Source organism: Nanorana parkeri, unplaced genomic scaffold (genome assembly GCF_000935625.1).
Source record: "Nanorana parkeri isolate BGI_ZX_2015 unplaced genomic scaffold, ASM93562v1 scaffold3201, whole genome shotgun sequence".
NCBI classification, from domain to species: Eukaryota; Metazoa; Chordata; class Amphibia; order Anura; family Dicroglossidae; genus Nanorana; species Nanorana parkeri.
Window position 1 is genome coordinate 12,892 of NW_017309469.1, and position 10,186 is coordinate 23,077.

Here is a 10,186-nt window from a genome sequence, read left to right on the forward strand (position 1 = left end):
ACTTACATGCACATGCGCAGCTTAGTGCAAATTCTGGCACACCTCGGTGCAGGGATGAATGAACTCCCGTGCACATGAGCAGTTTGCAATAAATTCCTGGCACACTTTGGTGCTGGGATGAATAAACTCCCTTGCACAGCTTGGTGTAAATTCTCGGCACACCCAGTTCTACAAAAGTCAATTTTCTAATTGACTTTTGTTGAGGGAGCCAGGTAGAAAATTTTCAGCCAAGCAATCAGCCACTGTGCAGTCCAGCAGCCATAGCCTCTTCCCAATGATTGTCTCAATATAGCATCCTTGAGCACCATTATAATAATCATGGGTGGTCTTAGTAGCTGTGTATAGATATGACTGTCTGGTTAGGCTCCGTTTCTGATTTACTTTGGTCTGACTTTTTCTTCTAGGTTACTGTAAACATGGTAAATGATACTAGAGATCGGAAGTCTTTCCTTATGAACAGAAAACACATGTCACCATCCACGGAGGAGAGAGTGGATGTCCAGAGATTACATCAGCTATACAATGATATCCTAAAACCCCTGACTTTATTCCCCAATCACAGTCCGCGCTCCAGACGTGAAAAAAAAGGTTTGCTTAACTCTATTTATCACTATCTATCACTCTCATTAAAATGGCACGATCATATCAGCAATAAGATGTCTTCTATCCAGAAATAGAAACGTTTTACATGCTACGTTCCATTGAATGTACCGACCTCCCTCTAGTGGCTAATTTACAATGCTATGAGGGGAATTTATCAAAACCTGGAGCAAACAAAACCTGGAGCAGTTCGTCAGCTTCTCTCTTTTATTTTCAAACCTTAACTCCACAAGCTGAAGATAGAAGCTGATTGGTTTACTGTGGACAACTGCTCCAGATTCTGTCTGCTCCAGGTTAGATAAATCCCCCCCTACTATATTTCTGTATTTCTTACAATACCAAAAAAGGAAAGAACAAGCTTCTAGAAGTGTGAAATACACATTAAAGCCACTTTATGGCAAACACTGAAATAATAACTTAAAGCTGAACTCCAGTCACAAAAATGTTCTTTTAAATATATTCCTCAATAGTTACAAGGGATGTTAATTCACTTTGTGTTGACCAAATGCCTTTACAAACCCAGGTATACCTTGTAAAAGTAGCAGTGACATGACCACCGTGCTGTACAAAGTCTATGCAGAGGGCAGAGCTGTGGGAGGGGCCCAGCAAACCACACCCACTACAGACTGCCTGCAGAAAACTACAGGAGGAGTCAGATACAAGACTAGTCACCCTGCACAAGGAGAGAGAGCAGCAGTGACTGGTCTTTATTACAGGAAGCTCCTGTACAGGGGCGATGTTTCACACTAGATCCGATCAGATCTGGAAGAAATACAGAAAGCACACCAAGATTCAAATGAGAATACACATGGCTCAAGACAACATTTGCTTATGCCAGGGTTCAGCTTTGTAATATGCATTTACTGTAAATACACTGTAGTGTAACATCATTTAGTTTGTCAAGGCCAAGTCTACCCAAAACTGATGCTTAAAGGGACTGATTCTGTTACGGGTCTCTAATACTGAGATCTCCCTCCCAGACTTCCCTGCAATACCCCACTATCACGGCCATTACAAAATCAAGAGGCCTTGTTACGCTGCCTCCACTGGATTCTGCATGATGTTTAATAAAGTTGTATTACACCCGCCATCTTCATTGTGGTCCTGATAGTGTGCTGATAGTGCTAGTGACTTGAGGGAAGCAGCAAAATGCAAACTGCTATAGCAAGATCTTATCTTTGAGACAACAAGAGATATAAGTCCAATTCCTCAGCACCTACCTAATAGATATTTTAGTTTTGGAATTTAAAAATTGTATTGGTTATATGCAGGGCCATCTCGCCTGGGATGTTGTCCCAGGGGTCATTGCTTCGGGTCTCTTTGGGGGGAAGCAGGCAGAGCAGCATGGTTGCTCTGCTGCACAATTTGTGCCTGCTGCCCTCTTTCCGGCCAGAGTGTCCCAGGGCCATACACATCGCCCAGCAACCTGGGGCGCTCTGGCCGGCGCCCCCCCCCCTGGTTAGGACGCCGGCCAGAGCGTCCCAGGTTGCCAAGAGCTGGGCTCTGCATGCACTGCAAATGTGTATCTGCAGAGGGCAGCATACACCCCTCCACCGCCTCAGGTGGCAAAAGGGTTAGTGACATCACTGGTTATATGATGATGCATGCATCAAAAGGGTGGGGACATGTGTAGCTGGATTTGAGCCATATAAAGCTGGTGATTTCAGAAAAGGGCTACGTGATGGGATAATGGTTCTGGTGACTGAAATGATACTCAAAAATTCGGTTTATTGCAGATCTCAATGAGCCATGGAAACAGTCAGGAGACAAAGCAATAAAGGAAAATGTCAATGAAAGCAATTTCAAAGGTGCAGTATCGTAAACTGATCATACAGAGGATACATTTGTGGGAAGATCGGATGAAGATTTGTTGAATATTCAAAGTAACATTTGATGAACACGAATTACATTGCAGCATTCTAGGTACCAGAATGTTCAATGGTGGTGGAAAGTCATTGGATTGTTTTTTGATGTACCAAACAATCGTTTAGCATAGTGTTTCCCCCAACTTTTTACATATGTGTGCCTCCATCAGAACTGTTTTGTTGTCTGACTGCCACCTGTAGTATTAAGGCCCAATTGCAGGTGCATTAAAACAGTTAGGATACTGTTTTAAAAAAAATATCTGCTGGAACACACAGAAGCTAACACAAATTTCTTCCCTATGCTGTCCCTATGCTGTGCTGTCTTCCGCTTGTACCTATTTGAGTATGTTCTCCTATAAGACAGTGTGCCAGCTACACTCAGGGGTTCATTTATAAAATGAGTTCCGCCCGGCATATAGCCAGCCGGATGCTGTTCTCTCTGTTCTCTCAGCACTAGCACCCCTAGATGGCGTCTATACTTGTTGGCATCATCTTGGGGCACTAGTGTCGTGCGAAAATCATTTGTCCAGCTATATGCCGGGCGGAACTTTTGTAAATGAAACCTTAAGAGTGAGTTCCATATTTTGGGAAACGCTAGTTTTAGATTACTGGTCAAATCACTACTATCGGAGGTAATGAGCAGTCACCCCAGAACTGTAGGAGTCACATAAAACAATAGCAAAATATGTTGCTATGTTGCTAAAGAAAATCTGTTTCTTATTCATTTGAATATTCAACAAGTCTTTGCCAAATTCACCCTAATTGTCCCAAAATTTGGCCTTTTTCCATATGCTTGTACTTGTTTTTATACTGATTGTTGGCATATGATGTTTTGATTGCACTCACCGCTAAATCTAAGCTTGCATAAATTATTAGGGCTCATGCACATGGGTGCTTTTACGGGAGGGCAGCGTAAATCGGTGCTCCTTTCTGCGCTTGGGATACACAGCTGTTGCTTACAGCTTCCCACAGACATGAATGGCTGTACTTGGCTATATGTGAGTATAGGCCAGTAATTGCCTAAACCTGCATATAGCGTATAGAAGCATCCCCCGAATGCAGAAAGTTTGCATTCGGGAAATACTACCGCATGCTGTACTTGGGTTTACGCGAGTACCAGTGTATACCTACGTACAGCTGCCCACAGCTATGTCTATGGGTAACTGCGCACGATCTGTGTATCCTGGGGGGCAGAAAAAAAGCACCAATTCATGCCGCGTGCATGAGAACATTTTTCTATTGTGAATATTTGAGCCTAATGCGGTTCATCATACAATGTTTCGTAATATATATATTTATGTACATAGCTAATAAATAGAGTTTAGTACAGAAATAGACATACTTACTTACATACTTAGGGGTGTATTGATAAACAACTCACTGGGCCGTTCAGTTTGCAAAATTGCATGAATGTTCATTCTGTGCGAATGGAGCCCCAAACTAAAGTTTTTAGTACATTTTCTTTCCAGTTTGAATGTACTATATGTAAAATACAGCATTATGACCACTAGATGGAACTGAGGAACATACCCTAGGAAATAAGTTTTTATTTCCTATGCTCCTGAGCTCCATCTAGTGGCCATAATGCTGTATTACATGATGCCATTCAAAATGACATCGGACTTATAAACAAAACATATACTAAGGGCTTTGTTTTTGTCCTTCCATTTGCACAGAATGAACATTCACAGAGGTTCGCATGGTGAATAGCTCTGCAAGTTGTTAATAATCAACCCCTTTTTAGAGTTTATCACTATAAATGTTATTCATTTACGTTTTCTGTGTTTGAGCAGATGAGGTCTACTCCCGTTCAGCCGCACCATTCATGAAAGACATGCGCACTGTTTCGCCAGATGTTCTTTGTGATATGGTTAGAAGAAGGTTACATAAACTATTGCCATTTACTTCTGGATCCACAGATGTCCAAAAAGTATTTGTACGTATTGTAAATCTATGTAATCTCTCTTGTTTCATCATACAATGCCATTAGAATGAACTTGATTGGATGTTTCCTGTATTGCATACATTACAGCTTCTCTTCGGTGAAGACTAAGTCTAATTTCATACATCGGTGGTCACTGCTCAGCTGCTGACACCTGATATGTCTCAGGGACTTTACTAATTATTTCTTCCTGTAGTCGTTCCTGGCCCAAAGTAGAACATTTTGATGTAAACATGTTGCATACAGGTTGGGTGCTGACTACAAAATCGCAGCCTGGACCATGTTAGACCAGATGTTCCACGTTTGCCAGCTTTTTATTTCTGCCCGAGTCCCGCTGGGGTGATTCACCCTCTCTTTTAGTCCTAGGAACCATTGTCAAGTTAGAGAAAGTGTCAAAAAAGTTGTCACAAGAATGGATGGGAAATCTTTCAATTGGAACAATCGTTCTATTGAAAAGATTTGGTTTATTCATGTAATTTGGATAAAGTTGTGTGCAACACTGATTTGATAAATTGAAAAGTTTTCCATTAGATTTAAGCAGATTTTATACTTGGCATTACATATTACAATCTCCACGTATAATGCATTTTTCTTACATTGTCAAGTGTCAAGGTAGCCACACAATATACAATTTGTCTTCCAATCTCCTTCATGCAAACACTCACAATCAATTCACGGTATATCCTGTCAGGTAGTTGTTGGTAAATCAAAGGCCCCTTTTTGATGGGCACATGTATATTCTGATCACCAGGGGTCTGGAGCAGCTGATCAGAGCAGTTCAGGATGGATGTCATTGTTGTGACATACGTGTCCGTCCAGTTTTCTCCTCCATCTTGCGAACTTGCTGAACTTACCAGACCCATGTTAGGTCTATGGGGAGTCGGATGTAAACGGACATGTTTCCGTTTATATTAGATTATCTTTGATCCCCCACAATCAGCTCCGTCGAAATCAGAACTCTGCTCTGTTTGGTTTTCTGGACCTGAACCGACCTAGACTGCCCATAGACCAACATTAGGCCTCCAATCAGACCCGCCTTAAAAACTATGTGTTTTTTAATGTGTGTGTGATGTGTGTGTTTTTAATGCATGTGTAATGTGTGTGTTGTGTGTGGGGTCTATTCACTAAGCTGCCGAAGGATCTAGCTATAGCTTCGGCCGATCCTTCGGCTAGCTTCGGCCCCAGGACCCCTTTGGTTCAGTAGAACCGAAGAGCTGCTGTACGGGCTATTCACTATAGCCCGTACAGCTCCCGAAGTCGGCCGGGCGGCTCAGTCGAGCCGAAGGCATATGCATCGGCTCGACTGCCTGCTACGGACTGCTGGGCGGAGCCAGCCGTCATCTCACGGTTGGCTCTGGCCACTTGCACAGGCAGATCAGCGTCCCTGGTTACCAGATAACCAGGGACACTGATCTCCAGATACCCCAACTCTCCCGGCCGCCCGGGAGAGAGTTACTTTCTGCCGGAAAGTTTTACTCTGCTCGATCGACCAGAGAAAACCTTTCCCTGCTCTGTTGTCTTTTTTTTTCTTTTTCTTCTGATATCAGAGCCGTTGGCTGCCATCAGAACAAAAAAAGCTCTGCCCAATCGTTTTCTATTATTTTTTTTCTACTTTTTTTCTACTTTTTAAACTAGTTTTCTATAGTATCGAGCAGAATTGCCGAGCCGAATGCCGCTCGGCGGCATTCGGCTGTTCGCTCACTGCAAGTGGAAAAAGACTTTATAGTGAACCCGTTTCTCTGTCTTGCAAGTAGAGGTTTAGTTTACACATTAATATAAATATATATCATGGTAAATGTCCTGCAATGGCAGCTCAATGGCAACATACAGAAAATAAATCAGACTTGCAGTTTCCTTATAATGGCTATTTATCATTGGACAGGAGGAGATTATTCTAAGCGAGGTGAAAGTTGCCTGTGATGGTATTCCACATGTCCTATGCACTACTTTATTAAATTCAAGAGAAAAGCATCGCCTGCACCGCCGTGTCCTCGATCACATCATGATTGTCTCCGAGCAGCTGTTCCTGCACTACTTGCACAGAATGGATTGGAGGAAATCACATTCTCTCTTCACTGAAGAAGCCGATCTCACACGTTGCAAGGCACAGTTGTTGCTTGATTGCTCCAAATTGTAAGTCCTAACAAGAGGCTGGAAAATTGTCTTGTTTCATCACGTCTATCACAGAGAGATAATTCTGAGATTAGCATTTTCAGAATTTGTTTTGAACTATATAAACTTAACTACATGTGTTATAATTCCCCCCGTTCTTACTTTATTTATTGCAGGTATTTATATAGCGCCAACAATTTACATACTTCACATTCACATCAGTCCCTGCCCTCAAGGAGTTTACAGTCTAAGGTCCCTATCTACCATGCATACATACAGGGCAAATTTAGACAGCCTGTCTTTAGAGTGTAGGACGAAACCGGAGTACCCAGAAGAAACCCACACAAGCACAGGATAACATGCAAACTCCTTGCAGATAGTGTCCTGACTGGGATTTAAACCGGGGGCCCCTAGTAGTGATGGGCCGAACACCCCCTTGTTCGGTTCGAATTCGAACTTTAGAACATGTGAAAAGTTCAAATTCGAACTCGAACTCAATGCAAGTCTATGGGGGTAGAACATTGAAAATCAAATGTCCCCATTTTCAAGCCTTAAATGCAATGTCTTGGCAATAAAAAGTGTATGGGGATCCGGGTACTGCCCTGAGGGACAGGAATCAATGAAATAATTTAAAAAAAAAAACGTTTTTAAAGCAACAGTGATTTTTACAGTGATGACTTACAGGGTAAGAGTAAAAATGAAAAAATCCTTCAAATATCGTGCCTGGGGGGTTCCCTTAACCTACCTGCAAAGTGGCGGATCTGTACGATGTATAGAACCTGCTGCAGCAAAACTGACATTTCTTTTAAAAAAAATACTTTTTTTTTCTTCTCTTAAAGTGTGCGGTTCCCCCTCCCAAAAAATACCAGACCCTTTAGGTCTGGTAGAAATGTTAGGAGGGACCAATTTTTTTTTTTTTAAACTGTGTAGGGTTCCCCCTAAAAGTCATACCAGGTCCTTAAGATCTGGTAGGAATATTAAGGAGGGACCCCATGTACAAAAAAACAAAAAAAAGTGTGCAGAGTTCCCCCTAAAAGTCATACCAGGCCCTTAAGGTCTGGTATGAATATTTAGGAGGGACCCCATGTACAAAAAAAAAGTGTGCGGGGTTTCCCATAAAAGTCATACCAGGCCCTTAAGGTCTGGTAGGAATATTTAGGAGGGACCCTATGTAACAAAAACTAAAAAAAAGTGTGTGGGGTTCCCCCTTAAAGACTCTACCAGGACCTTAAGGTCTGGTAGGAATTTTAAGGAGGAACCCCACCCCCTAAAATGAGGGGGGAAATCCTTGGGTGCCCCCTAAAATTCCATAGCAGACCCTTGATCCGAGCATAGGCCTGGCAGGGCCGGAAAGGGGGGGGACGAGCGAGCGCCCCCTCCCTCCCACACCAGGCCACATGCCCTCGGCACTGGGAGGGTGCCCCCATGCTGATGGGGACAAAGGCCTCGTCCCCACAACCCTGACCCAGTGGTTGTGGGGGTCTGCGGGCAAGGGAGCTTATTTGCATTGGGGTACCCCTTTAATTAAGGGGGCACCCAGATGCCACCCCCCTCCCCTCCCATTTACTAAAGGGTTAAATAAAATAGTTAGTAAAAAGTCCAGACTCTTGATAAAATCCTTTATTTGGGAAGAAAAACAAAAGACATGTTTTTGACAAGTCTTTTATTTAAAAAAAAAACCCAAAATGGATCCACCGATAAAATCCATGGTCAATCACGATGTCCAGCGTTGTCCACGACGACGACGGAATAAAAAAGAAATAGAAATAATTATTTTTTTTTTTAAACCCGCCGGCCGCCGTCCCGTCCGATCCCCACCGCATAATTACATTTTGACAGTTGCCGGCAAAACATAAACAATTGCTAGCTGTCACCACTAGCTCCGCCCAATTGTGTACTTTGCTGGCATCTGATTGGCGAATCATCATGACTTTGCCCAATCATGGCTCCAAATGAGTACTGAGCTCTGATTGGGCAAAGTCTGGCACCTGACCTATGGTCAGGTGCAAGTCTTTAACCAATTAGAGCTTCAAAGGGCTCTTTGTAGTATGGGAGGTTGCACGGTCAAACAGACCGCGAACATCCCATAAAGTTCGGCGTTCTGCGAGCTCTCGAACAGCCAATGCTCGATTCTAACTCGTGTTCGTACCGGCGGACCATCCCTAACCCCTAGTAACTAGACATGTGCGATTCGTTTCGAAATTCGGACGAAATTTAGAGATTCGGATGTATCCGGATTCCGAATTACAGATATAGCGAATGCAAAAGAATCTGAATTTCCGATTCCGAAATTCGTTAGCGGTAGCCTGTACGAAATGTAGTTTGTTGGACGAAACTTCGTTGCAGCAAAGTGACATTTGAGGGAAACATTTATTTTTTTCCCTCTTAAATGTCACTTTGCTGCAACGAACGAAACGACAACGAAACGAAATTCAAACAAAATTTCGTACAGATTACCGCTAACGAATTTAGTCCAAATCCGAATTCCGATACGAATTGACTTTCGGACCCGAATTCCAAAAAACGCTGCCACTGGATGGTGTTCAGGAACGTAGTCCTTTGTTAGAATTCACACACACTTTAAGGGCTTGTTCACGCGACGTCCGTTTTCTGTGCTGACCTGATCCGTACGCTCCTGCACTAAAAATGCATCCTAATGTATGCCTATGTGTTTTATGGGCTACAGTTCTCACGTGCGCAGTCCATTCAGGTTACGACAGAAAAATACTGCATGTCACATTTTGTACGGTCAGGAAACGGTCAGGAAACGGTCCAGAAACGCAAAACGCGTCAAAAACGCACTGCAGCTAACATACTGACAGCCCCACTCCAGCAAAAAAAAACAACATTTTTTTAAACTGGAACGCATCAAAAACGCAGCAAAACTCGGCAAAAACACATAGCACCGCGTCTGCAGATGCGCACCTGATTCGGACCTGATCAGGACCTGAAACTCATGTGAACAGTCCCTAAATGCCTTACTTTCCACTCTCAGTTATTTAGCATTTGCTTTACTATGATGACTTTAGAATGTACCATTTTTAGATTCCCAACTTGGCTAAATCCCAATCACAGCACACAGTGAGGAGAGTTTATCAAAACTGGAGCAGACAGAACCTGGAGCATTTGGCCATAGTAACCAATCAGCATCTATCTTTCATTTTCCAAGCTTAACTGAACAACCTGAAAAAAGTAGATAATTGGTTGTCATGGGCAACTGCTCCTGATTGCGTCTGCTCCAGTTTTGATAAATTCCCCCCAGTATGTCTGGCATATCTAGATCACATTGCAATTTCACTCATTGAAGCAAACCCACGTAAGCACTGGCAAAATATACTGTATACTCCATAAAGATGGGGTCTGTTTATAAACAAACCGCAGAGCCATTTGCCTTGTGAATTTTTGTTGTGTGCAAATAGAAGCAAAAACAAATACTCTTCGTATATTTTATTTTCAGGTCGAATGTAATATAATACTGCATTAAGCCATATGCTCCTCAGCTCCGTCTAGTGGCCATAGTGTGGTATTTTCCTAATATTACATTTATCCTGAATAGAAAATATGCTACCGTGTTTCCCCGAAAATAAGACAGTGTCTTATATTTTTTTTTCTACGAAAAAAGACACTAGGTCTTATTTTCGGGGGATGTCTTACCTGGCTTCCAGGA

At 42.7% G+C, this 10,186-nt stretch overlaps 1 protein-coding gene across 1 annotated transcript in view; it reads left to right on the top strand.

Moving 5' to 3' along the window:
* Window positions 1–405: 405 nt before the first annotated feature.
* Window positions 406–10,186, top strand: part of CCDC87 (coiled-coil domain containing 87) — a gene marked incomplete at its 3' end in the record, with an annotated part of 48,648 nt that continues 38,867 nt past the window's right edge. The window contains exons 1-3 of the mRNA XM_018574737.1: window positions 406–588; window positions 4,259–4,401; window positions 6,290–6,540. Of these exons, the coding sequence (XP_018430239.1) occupies window positions 417–588; window positions 4,259–4,401; window positions 6,290–6,540 (566 nt within the window). The remainder of the gene's footprint in view (window positions 589–4,258; window positions 4,402–6,289; window positions 6,541–10,186) is intronic.